The 21,808-nt window shown below is 46.4% G+C and overlaps 1 protein-coding gene across 1 annotated transcript in view; it reads left to right on the forward strand.

The window, feature by feature from the left end:
• The window catches only part of OTOF (otoferlin), a gene marked incomplete at its 3' end in the record, with an annotated part of 174,181 nt that overhangs the window by 65,435 nt on the left and 86,938 nt on the right, over positions 1-21,808 (forward strand). The window contains exons 3-7 of the mRNA XM_018572131.1: positions 11,281-11,351; positions 15,216-15,342; positions 16,816-16,870; positions 19,144-19,275; positions 21,376-21,438. Coding sequence (XP_018427633.1) covers positions 11,281-11,351; positions 15,216-15,342; positions 16,816-16,870; positions 19,144-19,275; positions 21,376-21,438 — 448 coding nt within the window. The remainder of the gene's footprint in view (positions 1-11,280; positions 11,352-15,215; positions 15,343-16,815; positions 16,871-19,143; positions 19,276-21,375; positions 21,439-21,808) is intronic.

Consider the following 21,808-nt stretch of genomic DNA (forward strand, 5'->3'; position numbering starts at 1 on the left):
CACAGGACAGAACTCAAAAGTCTACTGCTTCTTTCCTCACTGTCAGTCTGTCAGTCGCAGATACTGAGAATCACACCTGGCATGCAGGACAAGAGAAATTATACTGTGCAGAGTCCACAAATACAGAATATGAGCAAATGGGAAATAGAGAGATGCAGAGTAATATTGTTTATAAACATTGATCAGAAGGAGATAGAGAAATACAAAGTAACATTGTTTATAAACATTGATCAGAGGGGAGATAGAGAGAACAAAGTAACATTGTTTATAAACATTGATCAGAGGGAGATAGAGAGATACAAAGTAACATTGTTTATAAACATTGATCAGAGATAGAGAGATACAAAGTAACATTGTTTATAAACATTGATCAGAGGGAGATAGAGAGATACAAAGTAACATTGTTTATAAACATTGATGAGAGATAGAGAGATACAAAGTAACATTGTTTATAAACATTGATCAGAGGGAGATAGAGAGATACAAAGTAACATTGTTTATAAACATTGATCAGAGATAGAGAGATACACAGTAACATTGTTTATAAACATTGATCAGAGGGAGATAGAGAGATACAAAGTAACATTGTTTATAAACATTGATCAGAGGGAGATAGAGAGATACAAAGTAACATTGTTTATAATGTTTTGGTTAGGCTGAACCTAGGGCTTCCCGTAGCCGAGCCGAAGGATTAGCTGAAGGTACGGCTTAACCCTTCGGCTTCTTTGTGAATAACCCCTAAAGTAACATTGTTTATAAACATGACAAGTAAAACAAATAGTTCCTTTTCAACCTCTTAATAACCCTAATCAGCCCCTATTGAGTCCTTCATTTTCTCCCCTTACCTATTATTTACATGCTTTTTTTAATTTTATTTTTTGCTCATGTCTATTTTTCTAACCATTAATAATTCAACTTATTTTTATCATTTTTATTTTTCGTTTAATATTATTTTCATTTGTGAATATCTTTAAAATGATTCAGAATTTCTGGAACATAACACGGCAAACAGGACAAATTATAGAATAAAATTTATACTTTATTCACAAAAAAGGGCATTGGTAGCTTTGTTACGTTTTCTCTATGGATTGCATAAAAAAAACAAAATCTTTGTAAGACAAAATCACCAACAGAAAGACTTGTTTGTCCTTAAAAAAAAAAGCAAAGAATGAATTACTTTGCTTTCTTAAGTAAGGTCATACAGGCCCATAGTGGAGATGTAAAGATTTTTCTGCTCCATCGGGAGTGAACTAGGGGAGGGGGAGGAGATTTGATGGGGTTAGCAGCCATTCTGTTTGGTGTCTGTGATTGCTCCTCTACTATCAGACCAGAGTCATCAGAGTCTGCAGTACAATGTTGGGATTAAAAGCCTCAGCAGGAGGTGTGTATGGTAGTCTCGCTCAGTAGGCAGCTGAAAGGAGGAGGGGGGGCACTATAGTTCTTGCATCTCCTCCGCTGTGATGTGCCGCCACAGAAAAGTCTTATGTTCGCTGTAAATTCTGATTCCAGCTAATCCCTCAACCAATGCTCCCAGTCTTATTAGCCTGAGCACCGCACGACGTTGCCTCTGAGTGCTGCATGCTGATAAACCCGCCAGTGCTTGTGTAATTACAGGGTGACAACAAGAACCAGCGATGTGTTACAATGTGTGCCTCAGATTGTACCCCGTGTGTGCTGTACTCAGATTGCAAGGTCTTTATCACCGACAAACCCTATGGAAAGTCAGATGACTTATTTCGGTCCATTTATAAAGAATTTATAGAGCCATTCACCCTGTGTGTATGTGTGTGTGTCATCATTCAAAGTATCCAAAAGGGAAAGAGTTTATGATTAAAGGGAAAATGTTGAGGGTTTTCTACCTGTTTTGCCTTATTAAAATTGATTATAATCAGGAACAAAAAAGGTTTCTAATTTATTTTATTTTTTTGAATCAATAAGTGATTCTTCCCCCTCCAGAATAGTGACTCTTCCCCTTCTAGAATAGTGACTCTTCCCCTCCAGAATAGTGACTCTTCCCCCTCCAGAATAGTGACTCTTCCCCCTCCAGAATAGTGACTCTCCCCCCATCCAGAATAGTGACTCTTCCCCCTCCAGAATAGTGACTCTTCCTCTTCTAGAATAGTGACTCTTCCCCTCCAGAATAGTGACTCTCCCCCCCTCCCGAATAGTAACTCTTCCCCCTCCAGAATAGTGACTCTCCCCCCCTCCCGAATAGTAACTCTTCCCCCTCCAGAATAGTGACTCTCCCCCCCTCCCGAATAGTAACTCTTCCCCCTCCAGAATAGTGACTCTCCCCCCCTCCCGAATAGTAACTCTTCCCCCTCCAGAATAGTGACTCTCCCCCCCTCCCGAATAGTAACTCTTCCCCCTCCAGAATAGTGACTCTCCCCCCCTCCCGAATAGTAACTCTTCCCCCTCCAGAATAGTGACTCTCCCCCCCTCCCGAATAGTAACTCTTCCCCCTCCAGAATAGTGACTCTCCCCCCCTCCCGAATAGTAACTCTTCCCCCTCCAGAATAGTGACTCTCCCCCCCTCCCGAATAGTAACTCTTCCCCCTCCAGAATAGTGACTCTCCCCCCCTCCCGAATAGTAACTCTTCCCCCTCCAGAATAGTGACTCTCCCCCCCTCCCGAATAGTAACTCTTCCCCCTCCAGAATAGTGACTCTCCCCCCCTCCCGAATAGTAACTCTTCCCCCTCCAGAATAGTGACTCTCCCCCCCTCCCGAATAGTAACTCTTCCCCCTCCAGAATAGTGACTCTCCCCCCCTCCCGAATAGTAACTCTTCCCCCTCCAGAATAGTGACTCTCCCCCCCTCCCGAATAGTAACTCTTCCCCCTCCAGAATAGTGACTCTCCCCCCCTCCCGAATAGTAACTCTTCCCCCTCCAGAATAGTGACTCTCCCCCCCTCCCGAATAGTAACTCTTCCCCCTCCAGAATAGTGACTCTCCCCCCCTCCCGAATAGTAACTCTTCCCCCTCCAGAATAGTGACTCTCCCCCCCTCCCGAATAGTAACTCTTCCCCCTCCAGAATAGTGACTCTCCCCCCCTCCCGAATAGTAACTCTTCCCCCTCCAGAATAGTGACTCTCCCCCCCTCCCGAATAGTAACTCTTCCCCCTCCAGAATAGTGACTCTCCCCCCCTCCCGAATAGTAACTCTTCCCCCTCCAGAATAGTGACTCTCCCCCCCTCCCGAATAGTAACTCTTCCCCCTCCAGAATAGTGACTCTCCCCCCCTCCCGAATAGTAACTCTTCCCCCTCCAGAATAGTGACTCTCCCCCCCTCCCGAATAGTAACTCTTCCCCCTCCAGAATAGTGACTCTCCCCCCCTCCCGAATAGTAACTCTTCCCCCTCCAGAATAGTGACTCTCCCCCCCTCCCGAATAGTAACTCTTCCCCCTCCAGAATAGTGACTCTCCCCCCCTCCCGAATAGTAACTCTTCCCCCTCCAGAATAGTGACTCTCCCCCCCTCCCGAATAGTAACTCTTCCCCCTCCAGAATAGTGACTCTTCCCCCTCCAGAATAGTGACGCCACGGCTCATCTAGCATACTAGAGTAAAATCCATGTACATACGCTGTAGCCTGTGCACGCATGCCCATGTGCATTGTAATTCCTGTGAGAGCTTGCTACTCCTCACATGATTCCTTGTCTGCACGCAATTGATGCATGTTAATACACCAGGAGCACGGTGTAACTAAAAATAGCGTAGGAACAATCCCATATAATACATTGTACGATAATCTAATATGGGAAATCAAACCAGTAAAAATATGAACGTCTCCCCAGAAATGGCCTCCAGGTAAATGTCACCATAGAAGTCTCCCCAATAATTGGAACACCCCCTATGCTTTGTTCCCCAACACCACACGCCTCTCGTTGTCACCATCGCCCTGTGACAACAGAAGCGGGCCGGGTGATTGGATGACTTTATTATATGGAGGATGTCATGGTTACAACCAGGAGAAGGAAAAGGTAATCATGTAATAAAATCTGAGCAGATTCATTCTACACTTTTATTAATTATTCAGTAAAACCCATAACACTGTGCAATTGAGAAAATCGCCGATCCTATTATCTGCAATTAAGACGGCAAATTTAAATGAAGGATGAACGGGGCTCGGAGGAGTGCGCACCGTTTCCTGGGTGACTCCGAGTCCTGCTAGAATTCTTTCTTTAAAGGAGAACTATGGGGTTAGGGCTTTTCCCCATAGTTCTCCTAAGTGTAATGGAAGGACACAAACTAGCGTCCTCCCGTCACCCTAGGCTCAGTATATAGGGAGCTACAGCTCCCGGTATACTGAGACGCCGCAGCCGGAACGGATCCCGACATTACTGTCTGGATCCGCCCAGCTGCGTGATTGGCAGCTGGCTCTGCCTATCTAGAGCCCCCTCCCCCGTCCGTTCCGCCAGTCAGCGCTGGAGGATCGGACAGGGGAGGGGGGGGGGGATCCCTGCAGGGAGCCGTGAGTGACAGATCGAGAAGTGAGCGAGCGACAGTATGTGTTCGCTCACTTCTGGATCTACTGATCCGACGTGTGACAGTTTCATTGTAACAGGTCAGCTCAGATTATGAGCCTGAGTGAAAATCACTTAAAGGAGAACTATGAGGGGGGTGCTTTTCACTCACCTCATAGTTCTAGCCGACCTGTGACAATGAGACTGTCACAGGTCGGCTCAGTAGATCGGGAGGTGAGCGAACACATACCGGCGTTCGCTCACCTCTCGATCCTGTCACAGCTCTCTGCCGTGACAGGGGAGGGGCTGGATTCACCCCTCTTCGCTCCGATCCGCCAGCACTGACTGGTGGAACGGATGGGGGAGGGGGCGGGTACAGCTGGCTCTGCCTCTAGATAGGCAGAGCCAGCTGTCACTCACGCAGCTGGGCGGATCTCAACATCGATGTCGGGATCCGCTCAGGCTGCGGCATCTCAGTATACCGCGTGCTGTAGCTCTCTATATACTGAGCCTAGGGTGACGGGAGGACGCTAGTTTGTGTCCTCACGTTACCCTAAGGAGAACTATGGGGAAAAGCCCTGACCCCATAGTTCTCCTTTAACTCTCCTTTATAATTCTCCTTCATCAACCCAATATATACTTCCAAAGAGGTATTTACACAGTGTAGCAAACACATAATTGGTCATCAGGAAAGCTGAAGAACATAACTAACCTGAACAGATGGGAAGTCCCACCATAAACACCAAACCACGTACACATACAACCAAGTGGCCATGGCCATAAAGCATTGTAGCATCCCCCTGACCTCTAGGAGCATGTGGGGGACCTCAGAGGTAGGGTGGGCTGACATTTCTCCTCAGGGATGAGTCCTTAGCTGGTTGCAGAATGTGAATGTAAAGTTGGGTCTTTCTTTAAACAACAGGTTTACTTTACACACACTTGATGGACCCACTAGTGGTCTTGTCCTGTTGTATCTGGGCAGGCTTTGGCAGTATCTAGTGCTGTTGTCAGGGCCGCTTGTCTTGGTGGAAGTTTATGGATATCTGTGTGGTACGCTCTCATTTACTGGGAAAGGGCCAATCTCATGTTCTGTAACAGAGGTATTTATACAATGTAGCAAACACATAATTGGTCATCAGGGAAGCTGAAGAACATTATTATTCTGAACAGATTGCCCAAGATGGGAAGTCCCACCATAAACACCTAACCAGGTACAGGGTAACCTTTCACATACAACCAAGTGGCCATGGCCATGAAGCATTGCAGTATCCCCCTGACCTCTAGGAGCATGTGGGGGACTTCAGAGGTAAGGTTGGTAGACATTTCACCTCAGGGATGAGTCCTTAGCTGGTTGCAGAATGTGAATGTAAAGTTGGGTCTTTCTTTATAAAACAGGTTGACTTTACACACACACTTGATGGACCCAATGGTGGTCTTGTCCTGTTGTATCTGTGCAGGCTTTAGAAGTATCTAGTGCTGTTGTCAAGGCCGTTTGTCTTGGTGAAGGTTTATGAATATCCATGTGGTATGCTCTAATTTACTGGGAAAGTGCCAACTACATGTTCTGTAACAGAGGTATTTATACAATGTAGCAAACACATGGTCATCAGGAAAGCTGGAGAACATTATAATTCTGAACAGATTGCTCAAGATGGGAAGTCCCACCATAAACACCTAACCAGGTCCAGGGTAACCTGTCACATACAACCATGTATCCATGGCCATAAAGCATTGTAGCATCCCCCTGACCTCTAGGAGCATGTGGGGGACCTCAGAGGTAGGGTGGGCTGACATTTCTCCTCAGGAATGAGTCTGTAGCTGGTTGCAGGATACAAATGTAAAGTTGGGCTCCAGGCACTTTAAGGTTTTCTTCCATCAGCAACTCAGTGGGATAGAGAGTAAAGGGCTACACACATCTAGGACAGTACAGAACTCCAGACTCACTGACCACTTCCCAGCTTCACAGTGCAGAGAGGGCCTTTAAACTGACACAGTAACACTTTGTATTGAAGAACCTTATCTGGTCAGTAGACGTAGCACAGGGTTCCCTAGGCGAGACACCACACTTCCTTCTAAGGTCCAAGCCCATCCTGGCTTCTCTGGCACCTCAAGCAGATGAGGTTCCTTCCTGGTTCTCCATCCCAGGAACAGTTTCAGACCCTAACTGTGCCCATATACCTGAAGCATGCACCACTGGCCATGAACCTCCTAGTGGTTGGCTAGAAAGAGACCTGCCTATCAACTCATAACTTCACATAATTGGTTGTAGGTCACACCGAGCAGCAGGAAGATACAAACTATAACAGAGAGCTTGGGAGAAACCAAATGAGCTCGGAGTATCAAATTATCTAGACTCTATACCAGTGGTGGCGAACCTTGGCACTCCAGCTGTTTTGGAACTACAAGTCCCATGAGGCATTGCAAAACTCTGACAGCCGCAGACATAACTCCCAGAGGCAGATGCATGTTGGGATTTGTAGTTTTGGCACAGCTGGAGTGCCAAGGTTCGCCATCACTGCTCTATACAATCCAGCAGAACTAAATGTAAGGAGTCCCCTCGCTTAGAGCAAGGTGGATAGAGCATTATATTCACATTCTTCTGAGGTTTTGGAGGGTTCAGGCACCTTTTATAATTGGCTTGCCGGGGGGTAGTCAGACCAAATTTAGAGTTCAATTATGTATCTTTCCTCTAAACCCAGAAGGAGCTTCTCCTGAACATGGAAGGAAGCTCATTCTTTGTCACCCAGTCAGCAGCTGGTGGGGATTTCCCTGTCCACAGCTTGACATAAGCACTGGGATGCAGTCATGTCATTGACCTTCTATGGCTACATGCCTAAATTCGGAGAATGACTTTGACCTAATGTGGTTAGGCGCCTATATTTGATAAATTATATGTACACAATGTGGCTATATGACCATATACGGTGAATAAAGTCAGCACAAGCATCCTGCCCCTTTGCTTACATGCAGCTGTGGGGTGGCACATCCAAGTTCAAGGAGCTCAGACTTGGACCGGGCTGAGCTCATCTTTACTTTCAACCAACGGTCTCCCAAATCTCGCCATAGACAAGGGTTACCTTCAATGAAAACTCTATGATAAAACTATCAACAAACCCGGAGCTACGGGCAGCTCATGTCATAGGCAAATCTTCTCCCATGAATGTCGGCTTGGCCCATCCCCTTCCACCTCCCTTGTGCTGCAACAGGGAAACTTAACAGGCAGAAGGGGGCAGGGCCAACATTGACTTTAACACATAGCGGCATATTTATAAAGCAGTCAATGTGACTCTCATCAAACATTCGCTGATTGTGAATCAATCACTATCAGTTAAAACACATGCCCCTGGAAGATTCACCTGCAGTGAATGTTTAGTACATGTGAGATTCATTGCTTTATAAATATGTCCCATGACATTTTGTATATAATACCTGAACAGAGCCTATACCCAGCGGTGGCACCAGGGTGGGTGTCACCCAGTGTGACCGATGCGCATGACGTCTGTGGTGTGACATCATCATGCGTTTGTGGTGCTGTACTTCACTGCCGGTGGCCATATTGGTGATGATGAAAGATAAGAGGGGATATTGACCTGGCGGTATCAGGTATGCCACTGGATCCCCTCCACTCTCTCTCATACCGCTGTTCGGGTCTCGGTCCATGTGTGCCCAACTTAGGGGGGACACACCAAAATGGCTGCCAGTCATTTTGGTGTCACCCCATCCGATGGAGTCTCCCGGTGCGAGCCGCACCCCCTTGTGATGCCGTTGCCCATCTCTCTCTCTACTCATCATCCCCAGACCCCCGGGGATCGTCCGATCCTTCGCTCCGTCATTTTTGGACAGTTCCCAGGATTTCGGGAAAGCCAAACTTTGTATTGTATTTCATATCATTGACTTTCACCCAAAAGTAAACTTTTCGATTTGGGTGAGATTAGCCCGTAAGACTGACGACGCTGTCCAAATATCACGGCGTCTGCCTCTGCTGATCCCGGGAGAACACTGCTCTGCGTGGGCAGCCGTAATCCCGCAAATATTGAGTTTTCACTTGCCGATAATGAGATTCTGGGAGCTGCCAGCAGAAGGTTCCGGCTCTGTAACCACCAGCGTGCCGTCATTTGTTATATGAAAACTAGAAGTTCTCATTTTGAAGGGAAGTCTCGTTTTTTTATACCCCATCAAACAATACAAACGTATCAAAACTTTGCTGAACAAAAGACGCCGGAAGCTGCTCTTTGCCTTTCTGTTTGCAATTTCTGTTGTTGCTTCGTGTTGATAGGTTCATGTTTAACTCCCAGATGTCCACAATATGGAGAATGACCTTCTTGGGGGTAGTTGCATGGGCTGTGAGAATGTTAATCTCTGTTCACTAAAGAGCCGAAGCTTCGGCTAATTCTTCAGCTCACTTCGGCCGCTGGAGCCCTTCAGTGCAGCTGAACCGAAGGGCTGCTGTACGGGCTATTCACAATATTCACAATTGCCCATACAGCAGCCGAAGGCAGCCAAACAACTCAGCCGAGCCAAACGCATATGCTTCACAGCCGTAGCGGGGAGAACGTTCCCCCTCAATAATGTAAACAAATTTTACATTATTACCCCTTCCGATCCATACCCGACCCTTTAGGTCTTTCTTGCCCTGCCAAGCCAGTGCTCGGATTGAGGGTCTGGTTGGGAATTTTAGGGGGGACCACATATTCTTCTTTCCCCACCCATTTTTTGGGGGTGAGGTTTCCCCTTAAAATTCCTACCAGAACTAAAGGGTCTGGTTTGACTTTTGGAGGAACCCCATGCACTTTTTTCTTTTACTTTTTGATTGGGGTCCCTCCTAACTTTCCTACTAGACCTAAAGGGAGGAAAGTTAGAGAATAGGGAAAATTATAATAGGGGTGAACGGCAGAGAGTGAACTGCTGGGCGTTTGGCTTAGCCGATCCAGATTTGATTCAGTTCTGCTCAGCTGATGATATTGAGCATGTTCGGCTGAACCAAAGGGAGCCAAAACCAGCTGATGTATGGCTGAAATCAGCCATACTTGGCTGAAGTGAATAGCCGAACAGCATTCGTCTTCCTTCACTCCGGCTTGGGCAGCCGAGTGAATGACCCCCCAAGAATCAGGTAGCAGCCAGCATGGGAGATCACATGATAAGAATCTTGAAGGTTACATGTGAGCTGGGAATGTTTGTTTAGCAAGGATGGGGGAAGTGAGTGTTTGTTTTTTCTTGTTTGGAATCCCCTTTATGTGGGCTGCACCGCTTACATGAGTATGTGAAATTGTTTCCCAAATTCACAGGTAATGCTGAACATGCCAAAGTGAGCATTGCACAGAGTGCATTAAGATCTTTGCAGCAGAAAGCGTTCTATGGTGGCTGTTGAAAATGGGAGCATTTCCTACCCAACTAGGAGATCTGTCTATCAATGTCAGGGTGACCCCCAAATGGGCCGAGCTCCCACTGAGGATGACGGGTGCTGAGAGTCCCCTCCTGACTCATCCTGATCAGGAATGAGCTCAGGTTGGTACTAAACCCAGTCTCATCCTGAGCTCCTCTGAACCTGGAAGTGCCTTGGGGCTTCCCTGCCCAATCAGCTGCAGGTGGGGGCTTCCCTGCCTCATAGCTGCACATCAACAAAGGGGCGGGGAGTTTGTGCTGACATCATTGGCCTTATACGGCCACATGGCCATATTTGGTTAATGTCATTGACCAAACATAGCCATGTGGCCATATAAGGTAGTAATAGAAGTCACCAGCACTCGATGATATGTGTAAGAAGTAAAGCACTTTTTATTAAATTGTCACATGCGTCATACAGCCAACGTCTCGGGGCCACGCAGGGTCCCTTCTTCTGGGTGACATAGTGAAACCGCGCCATCCGTGTTGTCACTTCAAGTACCAACCTTTCAACTAGGTCTGTACCGCTGTATGGAGTGCAGGTGATTTTATCTTATCAATGCCATATAAGGTCAATTACATCACAGCATCCCGCCCCTTTGCTTATGTTCAGCTGCGGGCAGGGAACTCCCCGACCACAGTGGGAGGAGCTTCCTTACATGTTCGGAGAAGTGCGGGTTCAGACTGGATTCAAGCTCTTCCGTAATCCTGATCTTTTTACCCATCTCGGAAAACATGAGGGGGCGTCCTCTCTTCTCCTGAGCTCTCTTCTTCATTCCTTATCAATTCCTGCAAAGCCGGCCATACATTGGTAGATTTTTGTACGAATGTTCATACGAAAACTCTCAGCACATTCGAAAGTGTTGTCATTTGATGAACGTTGTTGGAAATGTAGTTTGTTCTTACATCCAATTAAGGAATGAATGGAGTTCACATTCACCGGCAGCCTACAGCAGAGCCCTGGCAGTTAAAATGAGTGGCGGAGTCATGGGGATTGATAAAGTCCCAGCAGGAGAGCATTTGGTTTTTTTTTTGGGGGGGGGGGGGGAAAAGTACATTTTCTGCAAGTACAGAACAATCCAGTGTCCTTGTCACTTCCTGTATGCTCAACTGCTATATCCAAAAAAAGTGATTAGCTATCTTCTGTGAACTACAACAGAAAGCTTCCCTATGTAATGGAGATGAAGGTTTGTATTCCAATCACGAGAGCAGCCTAGGGTGACAACACTGCTCCTCCATGGATACAGTGGGATGAGCAAGCGTTGTCACCCTAGCAGAAGAAATGTGGCAGGATCACCAGGTGAAAATAAAGCTCAGAAAGCTACAAATGTAACCAATGTGTTAAATGGACTTCACGCTACAATGTATCACATTTGTGTTCTTGGGTTAGATACGCTGTGTATGGTCCAATTGCTGACTCTTGTGTGTTATTTCACAGAGTTGGTAAAGGAGTATTTTCTGCCATGAAGCTCGGCAAGAACCGTCCGCCCAAAGATGACGGCAGGAAAGGTAATTGTGACTCCATTACTTCTACCCTTCCCCCGTATCGGCTCACAATAATTCTTTAATGCAGCGCTTGACATTGCAGGGCACGGTCCATGAGGTTCCCCATCAATGGTGACCTTCACTCCATCATCATTGGGTTGAAGGATATTCATTGAGAACATATCCTGTGCCATTGATGTAAAAGGGTCAGTCCACCCAGAGACAGATATTTTGGTTTCAGATACTGGAAATGGAAGAATACCAAGGATGGGGATTGGGGAGGAGTTGTGCTTCATCCCTGGTGCCACCAATCAAATTGCACCGTTGGGTTCATGTCTCAGTAAAAGTAAAATTAAGACAATAAATAACTTAGAAAAGCTACTCAGCTGCTTGTTTATCAGTTAATTCCACCAGCTGCAATGGGGCCCATAAAAAAATTTCATTCTAGATCAGATTATCGGCTTTTTCAACATTTTCATCTCAATAAAGATGAATAGCGAGGAGAAAAATGTTTAATGAAGTTGCAGAAATGGTAATAAAAGAACTGAAATGAGTGATTAGACGTCGAAGCTGAACTCCATGCAAACAGCTAAATACACAAATGAAATACATATAAGGTTTAACCTGCCAGAAGATTGGTATTCCTGCCTATCCAGTCCTGAGATTTGCACAGCTCTCCCACACAGCCCTGTCTGGCAGGGCAGGAGACCTGTTTTTTTTCTCTGCTGTAGTTCATAAAACACATACAAGTCTCTGCCAATCCCTGCACTGGCTTCCATTCCACGCCCCTCTTTGCCAATCCCTCCACTAGTTTCCATCCCCCACCCTTCTCTACCAATCATTCCACTGGCTTCCATTCCACGCCCCTCTTTGCCAATCCCTCCACTAGTTTCCATCCCCCACCCTTCTCTACCAATCATTCCACTGGCTTCCATTCCACGCCCCTCTTTGACAATCCCTCCACTGGTTTCCATCCCCCACCCTTCTCTACCAATCATTCCACTGGCTTCCATTCCACGCCCCTCTTTGACAATCCCTCCACTGGTTTCCATCCCCCACCCTTCTCTGCCAATCCTTCCACCGGCTTCCATCCCCCCCCCCTCTTTGCCAATCCCTCCATTGGCTTCCATACTCCACCCCCCTCTGCCAATCCCTCCAGTGGTTTCCATCCCCCGAACCTCTCTGCCAATCCCTCCACTGTCTATAAACCCCAACTCATCTCTGCCAATCCCTCCACTGACTTTGATCCCCCACCACTCTCAGCCAATCCCTCCACTGGCTTCCGTCTCCCACTCCTCTCTGTCAATTACTTCCACTGGCTTTCACTTGCCCAACAAAATAGATTTAAGATGCTAATGATGTACAGATCTGTCTACAACTCTGCTCCAAACAACATCACCTACCAAAATATCACCCAAACCATCATCTTTGCTCCTCCCAAGAGCTTCTGCTCTATCGCCACCTCCTCCCATGCTCTTCTCCAGGACTTCTCTAGAGTCTCTCCCATCCTCTACAACTCCTTACCCCAATCTGTCCAGCTATCTCCTTATCTCCTACCCCACCTTTTGGTGATTCCTTAAAACTCACCTCTACAGGGAAGACCATGCTACCGCCACCTATCAACTGAACTTTTACTTTCTTCATCAACTCAACCCATCCGAGTTATTACCCTTTGTATTAATTGCTCCTTCCCTTTCAAATTGTGAGAAAATTCCAGACAAAGACAATTTTTTGGGGTTCTGCTTAGATTCAATTAACATTTCTAGATCTTTCCGTATAACATAGCAGATCTTCACGTTGTTGAGTTCATGTCCATTTCAATAGACTGAAGCCAGTGTGCTGATCTTCCTGGGAAACACGCTAAAGACACGGATATAAACAAAACAAGATAAATCTAATTATCACACATAAATGTCACTGCGCTATAAAACCTTTACGAGTCAGGAAGTATCTCATTTCCCTGTAAATGTGCCGATGTTTATTTCTTATATAACATTCTTTATTGACATTCTTCTTCTTTTCATTATATTCAAATAACACAATAACTTGCAGGCGGCATTATTTATGAGCTGCGGCAGTAAATTTAGTTTATATTATCTCATTAGGATATTAGCACATAGAGAGCACAGAAGGTACAACTTGTGATAGCTCAGTCTCTGCAAATATTGATTTACAGTTGTAAACGCAACAAAAACCCAAAAGTTGTGTTCCCATTTTGGAGGGTTAGAGGTCAGATACTCTGCCGAGCCTTCACCATTGCCTGGCAGAGACGGTGCACCCACCATCAGAAAAGGAAATGAGAGGCAGAGCCAGGGTCTTCTGCACTCGATTCCGCTCGCTCTGCTGGGCTGCCTAGATCATTCCCAGGCTGGATCAGCTCCTCCGGCCAGGCCGTAATGTCCCCGCCGCTGTCGCGTCACTCGGCCCACATTCAGGCACCCGATCTCCGTCCCTTCGTCTCACAGACAAACAGAATGTCTCTCCAACACGGCAGCACAGAGTCTGAGTCTCTCAATCTATCAAGAACGACCACACACTACGTCCCAGGCAGTGCCAACTCGCCCCGTTCCATATCGATCCTCTCACTTCAGATCCCGGTCCCAGACTGCGCGCGCTCAGCCTCCTTAGTCCAAAGCCATCCTCCTCTCCCCCACACAGTATCCTGGGAGTTGCAGTTCTCAAAGTCCTCTCGGCAGTGTGTCCATCTCTGCTCTGCACTGCAATCCCCATAAATCTCTGTCTCTCTTCGTCTCACACAGAGGCAATTAACTGTTTGCAGCCAGAATTACCGATCTATACAGTAGCACATATATTCATCTATATAGGGGCTACAAAAGCAAACAGCAGGGCAAGTTGTGTTCAGCCAGAGTCCTAGTGCAGGCAATGCCAGGGTTGGTAGAATACAATCAGTAGTGTTTGGACAGGCAGGCAATGAGGAACCAGGAGACAAATAGAGTGAACACCAGAAACAAACGAGTTCGTAAAAACAGAAGAAAAACTGGCCATACACCGGATTCCGCTGGGATAATTCACTGAAGCTTGTACCACATCACTGTTGTCCTGCCCAAGGTCCACGGCCAGCTTTTCTTCTTTTTTTATGGGCTCATACTGGAGTGACGGCAAAGCACCCAGCTCATTCCTTTCCTGAGCTGTGGAGGAGTGCTGCTTCTTTTGTGTGTTCCCCAGAAACAAAAGAATCTCTGAAGCTTACAAGGACTATGGGGAACTATCTCACTCAGGTATTGTCTCCGGCATTGGCAAGTGGGCCCAGAAACTTCCATCTGCAGAGTAGGCAATACAATCTCACATGTTACAGTGAGGTGAGGGACCAAACATGCCCCCACTAAACCTGGCACAGCATAGTAGAGCCTTCCTAAAACAGAAGGTATATACATACAGTATGTCACTTCCTTTATAAACCCAATAGGTTTATTCTTTTTGGACACTGGACAGAGCCTGGGATGCATTCATTATAATTGCACACGTGGGCCAATGTCTAGGACACCACTGAGTCTCAAATTGTACATAATATGATACCTTTGTCGCTTCTGTCCATCTCTGCACATGTGTGTCTTAAAGAGGACCATAGTAGGAAGAAGGGGATACTAAGAGGAGTCATACAATTCTTTATCGTTCAGGCAACATAAAACCATCCCTCCTTTCTTTGGTGGTTTGTACAGTTAAAAACAATATTTCTCTATGTAAAGTAAAGCCCACACAGCCCCCTGTGTGGCCAGGGTTAGTTTTCACGAAATAACCATGTGGTGTCATTGCTGGAGCTCGTATAAAAGGGTGCCCTCGCCCCGGTGTGCTTAGGGGAGACAGATGACTAAATAAATCCCCAAAATATTTTAAAATATCTCTCAAATGTATTATATGTATTCACAGATGAGCCGGCCATCTTGGAGACAGAAGACCTGGACAGGAAGGCGATGCGGCTGGGAGGTGGACTGGACCCAGACACTATATCTCTTGCCTCTGTCACGGCCCTCACAACTAATGTCTCCAACAAAAGGTAAATCTATGACTTCGTGTCCAGGACGTGCTGGACTTGTAAAAACGTTGTGCCTATTACTCGGCCCCCCTCTCCCCCCTCACCCACACACGCCAACATATGCATCACCACTATTACCAGTGCAATGACATCATCATCATGTAGAGTTAGGCATCACATCATGTGCCTTGGTGTCATCTGGGGGTGCTGCCCATGCCTGGTAGTCTTTGTTTGCAAGGTGCTTATGACGTTATTAAATTGCTTATGAATCATTTTGGTGATTTGGGGCACTAAAGACCTTTCCTGGGTGGTATTAGCAGTCACATTTTGCTTGTTACCTGTTATTATTTTTTGGGTGAACAATAGAATATGTGTATAGGGATGAGTGTATCTGCCTGGGTTCCATTCAGGAACAGTTTTGTGATTCTTGCTCGAAGTTTGCAAACTTTGGGGCTAACTGCATTGATGTTCATGGGGGGTAATCTTGTTATTCAATGCTGGCCATTTGTAGAACTTTTTGAGCAAGCTATTGTCCAACAAAAGGCATTAGAAGCCAGGCACTACCATGGGGTACATGTAACAATGCCAAAACTGAAACAAAAATGTCAAAAAAACTGTATCTCTCCCTACACAGAACTGTCAGCTCTCCCCAACAGCTCCAACACACACTGACAATATGACTGTTATGAACCCACCCTTTTAGCCCTCATTCACACTGGAATCAGCCCGCCCGTACAGCTCCGTGCTTCGTGCACGGCCGTACCGAGCAGCTCCCGGGAAGGACAGGTGCTGCATGTGATTAGTATGCAGCCCCCGTCCTTCTCTATGGGACTACGAGGCCGTGCGCCCCCCTACGCTCACCTCAATTGCAGGTCCGCAGGGGTGCGTGTTGCCTGGCTCAGACGCAGACAGGATCCATCCTGTCACTTACCCGCATGGATGTGCAGGTCGGGTGAGCGTAGGGGGGCGTACGGCCGCGCAGTCCCATAGAGAAGGACGGGGGCAGTGTACTAATCACACGCAGCACCTGTCCTTCCCGCAAGCTGCTCGGTACGGCCCTGCACGCAGCACGGAGCTGTACGTGCCAGTGTGAATGAGGGCTTATAGTGAGGGAGATGTGTGAGTTATACATCCCTTCAAGTTATTGGCTGTTGCGACTCAACTGACTAGGGGAACTTCATTTTAGGTCGTTCTTTATTTCCAGTAGGCACTTGCAAAGTCTTCATCCAAAGTATGTCATTTGCAATTCTTGTGGATTGGCTACAAACCCACGGGAGCAGCAAACTCAAACCCCATCCCTATATACTGTATATATAAATATACACACAACGTATACTACATCACAGCGCAGGAATCCTGTGTCAATAATTGTTTTGTGAACCAGAGACATAACGAGCCCCCTGAGATTTCCTATGCTGTGTATATTAAATGTCTGGCATTTATTTGTTGGTTGGCCTACTTAAACAATGTTATGTAACGGGTTTTTTTATATAGGTCTAAGCCTGACATCAAAATGGAGCCCAGTGCTGGGAGGCCAATGGATTACCAAGTAAGTCAAGAGAATTAAAAAAATAGATATTTGCAAACATGTTTCAATTTAGAGTGATCCAGTGATATGGGCACCATAAAAATAACAAGCATAGAAATATCTTTCAAACAAGCCGCCCCGATTCCAAACCATGGATGCACTGAACAGCAATTCAATCTGGAAATCTGCCTACATTGCATGTAAGACACTCTTAGGAGGAACCAGGAGCATAGTAAGAACACAGGCACCAGATCTAGGGAGAGTGGGCAGTTAGTGGAATCTATAACCTGACCCCATGGTTTCCCCCTGAGGAACCCAAGATGGTGGCACCCACACTACTGTAAAAAAAACCTGTGCAGAGAATCAAGATGTTGAGCTGTACAATACTTTCCAAGAACCACCCGCAAGCCTTCCGATCTGCAACCTTCCAATGGTGGTGGTGCTCTGGTGATCACACGGATGGCGCCGTGCAAAACTCAGAATAGTCTCAACAGGTCACCGGCACATACACAGATGAATTCAATACCGTTTCGGGACCTCGCAGGGACCCTTCATCAGAGCGACATAGTGACTAGAGAATCAAGATGTAAAGATGTTGAGCTGTACAATACTATCGTCATCGTACATAGGTTCAGTCATTACCTTTGAGAAGCGATTGGTGCTTTCATGGCCTGAGCAAAGCTTTGCGTTGATTATCATTGAAAAAGATTAGGTTAGTGCATAGGTAAAGAGGGTACAACACCTACTGGTCCCACAAATCAGATGTTCCTCACCTTATGTCCCAGCTGTGGGCTCACACAACATTCTTTCCCCAACACATACCGTATCTCTTATTCCTTTCCATTTTTTAGTGTTGGAGTCTTTAGAAGTCTTTTCGGTAAGTCTTTCTAGGCATAAACCACCAGTACAACCAAGTAGAACCTTGTGAGCTAAACAAGGTGTGGTCTTCAATGGGCCCCAGTTTGAGTTTTGCACCACATCAGAGAAACACATTTGGTATGTTGGTTGTCTTCATTAAAGGAGAACTATGGGGTCAGTGTTTTTCCCCATAGTTCTCCTAAGGGTAACGGGAGGACACAAACTAGCGTCCTCCCGTCACCCTAAGCTCAGTATATAGGGAGCTACAGCTCGCGGTATACTGAGACGCCGCACCTGGAGCGGATCCCGACTTAAATGACGTGATCCGCCCAGCTGCGTGAGTGACAGCTGGCTCTGCCTATCTAGAGGCAGAGCCAGCTGTACCCGCCCCCTCCCCCGTCCGTTCCGCCAGTCAGCGCTTGCAGATCGGAGCGGGGAGAGGGGAATCCAGCCCCTCCCCCTGTCACGGCAGAGAGCCGTGACAGGATCGAGAGGTGAGGGAACCCGGTGTTCTCTCACCTCCCGATCTACTGAGCCGACCTGTAACAATGAGGCTTAGAACTATGCGGTGAGTGGAAATCACTCATGTCATAGTTCTCCTTTAAGAACCCCAGGTAAGTAAAGTAAAGTGAGCCCCCACAACCCCAAACCTTAAAACTTTACTCCAGCCAACAGATATTTTTCTTTTTTGTGGTTAGAGTTTTTTACCTGTTTCCCCATTAAGGCATTTGTACCTCACTTCCTGTCCAGGTGACCACACAAGAAGTGAGCAGATCTCCCGAATGGGAACAAAAAAAGCAATAAAAACTCAAAATAGGTCAAGACACATGCACCTCTCCTGGTTGGAGTTGGAATGACCCTAAGGCTTAACCCTTTCATCCCTATTCTAAAACCTAACCAATACCATACATTACCCTAACACTAGGGATGCACCGATACCAAGTACCGTACTCGGTACAAGTACAGATACTTTTCCAGCTCCAGGACTAGACTAGAGAAACATTCAAAAGTTAGGAGGCAGCCGTCATTGGTAAGGAGCACACGGAGCTCCTGGGATTTGTACATCTTTGTTTTAATGTAGGATTTTGTTTATATATATATATATTAGGGATGCACCGATACCAGTTTTGCGAGTACAAGTACTGATACTTCCCCAAGTCCTCACAGATACAAGTACTGATACATTTTTGTTTATTGTCATGTGACAGTTTTTCTAAAACAACACAGACTAATGATTTCAGGACAGTGGTGGAGCGCCAGAGCCCGGTTCCAGCTGCAACCGCTGCAACCCTGGTAGTTCTCATGAAAAGTATCGGCACTGGTATCTGAAAAGTATCTGTGCATCCTTACCTAACACCTAACCTTCTCCTGACACTCAAACCCTTCATCCAACCTTGTAACCTAACTGATGATTTTCTGACCTTCCATTCCTGCAGGTTAGCATTACAGTCATCGAGGCGCGGCAGCTGGTGGGATTAAACATGGATCCCGTGGTTTGCGTTGAGGTTGGAGATGAGAAGAAGTACACCTCCATGAAAGAGTCCACCAACTGCCCGTACTACAATGAGGTAAGTGCTTTGAAGTGCAGATCATACAAGGCAGCTTCCAGGGAGTGCGATACGGAGAGATCTGCCAGGAAAAATCTTATAGTAACTGGACTTTTCTTCCTGATCACAGTCAGGCTGACAGTATAGAACGCCGTGAGAACAGAAATAGAGGAATGATACTCAATCTTTTATCGGCATTGATACACCAATTTTTTTTTTCTTTATATTTTCAACATACACTATATTGCCAAAAGTATTGGGCCCCTCCCCCTCCAAATCATTGGATTCAGGCGTTCCGACAGTGAACAAAGCAAGCTCCATAAAGACATGAATGGGGGAGTTTGGGGTGGAGGAACGTGACTGGCCGCAGAGAGTCCTGACCTCAACCCCATAGAACACCTTTGGGATGAATTAGAGCGGAGACTGCGAGCCCGGCCTTCTCCCCCAACATCAGTACCTGAATTCACAAATGGTCTAACATTCCTATAGACAAACTCCTAAACCTTGTGGACGCCTTCCCAGAAGAGGAGGAGCTGTTATAGCGGCAAAGGGCGGAGCCAACCCAATACTGAACCCTACGGACTAAGACTGGGATGCCATTAAAGTTCATGTGCGTGTAAAGGCCGGCGTCCCAATACTTTTGGCAATATAGTGTATATATAGTGACCAGCTTCTCTTTTCTGTATGTTGAGTTAAGAATCAGAAATGAAAGAGAGAAGCTGATTGGTTGCCATGGACAACGGCTTCAGATTCTGTCTGCTCCAGTGAAGATGAATCCCCTCCCAGTGTCCCTACAGAACTGAGATCACAAAAAATGATGTGCAAAAAATTAAGCTTCTTAGGATATTTTCTTTTCAGCTGAAATCTAGCATTCAAAAAATAGCGCATTGTGGCCACTGGATGGCGCTGAGGAGCATAGGAAATAAATACTCTGTTGAGTGGCCATAATACTTCTCTCCTATGCTCCTCAGCTCCATCTAGTGGCCATAATACTTCTCTCCTATGCTCCTCAGCTCCATCTAGTGGCCATAATACGTCTCTCCTATGCTCCTCAGCTCCATCTAGTGGCCATAATACTTCTCTCCTATGCTTCTCAGCTCCATCTAGTGTCCATAATACTTCTTCCCTATGCTCCTCAGCCCCATATAGTGGCCATAATACTTCTCTCCTATGCTTCTCAGCTCCATCTAGTGGCCATAATACGTCTCTCCTATGCTCCTCAGCTCCATCTAGTGGCCATAATACTTCTCTCCTATGCTTCTCAGCTCCATCTAGTGGCCATAATACTTCTTCCCTATGCTCCTCAGCTCCATCTAGTGGCAATAATACTTCTGTCCTATGCTCCTCAGCTCCATCTAGTGGCCATAATACTGCTTCCCTATGCTCCTCAGCTCCATCTAGTAGCCATAATACTTCTGTCCTATGCTCCTCAGCTCCATCTAGTGGCCATAATACTTCTGTCCTATGCTCCTCAGCTCCATCAAGTGGCCGTGATACTTCTTCCCTTTGCTCCTCAGCTCCATCTAGTGGCCATAATACTTCTTCCCTATGCTCCTCAGCTCCATCTAGTGGCCATAATACGTCTCTCCTATGCTCCTCAGCTCCATCTAGTGGCCATAATACTTCTTCCCTATGCTCCTCAGCTCCATTTAGTGGCCATAATACTTCTTCCCTTTGCTCCTCAGCTCCATCTAGTGGCCATAATACTTCTTCCCTATGCTCCTCAGCTCCATCTAGTGACCATGATACTTCTTCCCTATGCTCCTCAGCTCCATCTAGTGGCCATAATACTTTTCTTCTATGCTCCTCAGCTCCATCTAGTGGCCATAATACTTCTTCCCTATGCTCCTCAGCTCCATCTAGTGGCCATAATACTTCTTCCCTAGTCTCCCTAGCTCCATCTAGTGGCCATAATACTTCTCTTATGCTCCTCAGTGCCATCTAATGGTCATAATGGGGTATTATGAAAGGAAAATATACTAAGAATGTTCAGTTTTACCTCTATGATCACAGAACGAAGGTTCACAGAGAACGGCTCGGTTCATTTTTTATCAGTATACCCCTCTAAGCGTTCCTCTGAATCCCGTCTCTGACAATCAATGTCTCTCTTTCTTCCCGCAGTACTTTGTATTTGATTTCCACGTGCCTCCGGACGTGATGTTTGACAAAATCATCAAAGTGTCAGTAAGTAACAAAGTTTGCCGTTCTCTATCGACATAAAAGAGTCCGCGGCGTATGTGAGCGATAGTTTCTCACATCACCGCAAACACACACGTTCCCCACAGCCTCGGTTTGCTTCCTCCAGGGCTCCGGGGAATATTGATTTTTATTTCCGAGCGTTCAACAAGAATGCCGAGCGATATTTATGCTTCCAATAATGAGCCCGGTACACACGGGGACCACCAGTAACATATTACTGGCTGATTCTGAGACGAAAACATGTTAAGAAGAAAAGGTCTCTTATGTATCATTTCAGCATCCAGGAGAGAGTTACTAGTAGGGCCGGATTTACTCTCCCCGCCGCCCCAAGGCCAGGTTCCGCAATACACCCCCT

The sequence above is a fragment of the Nanorana parkeri genome, unplaced genomic scaffold (assembly GCF_000935625.1).
Source record: "Nanorana parkeri isolate BGI_ZX_2015 unplaced genomic scaffold, ASM93562v1 scaffold1944, whole genome shotgun sequence".
NCBI classification, from domain to species: Eukaryota; Metazoa; Chordata; class Amphibia; order Anura; family Dicroglossidae; genus Nanorana; species Nanorana parkeri.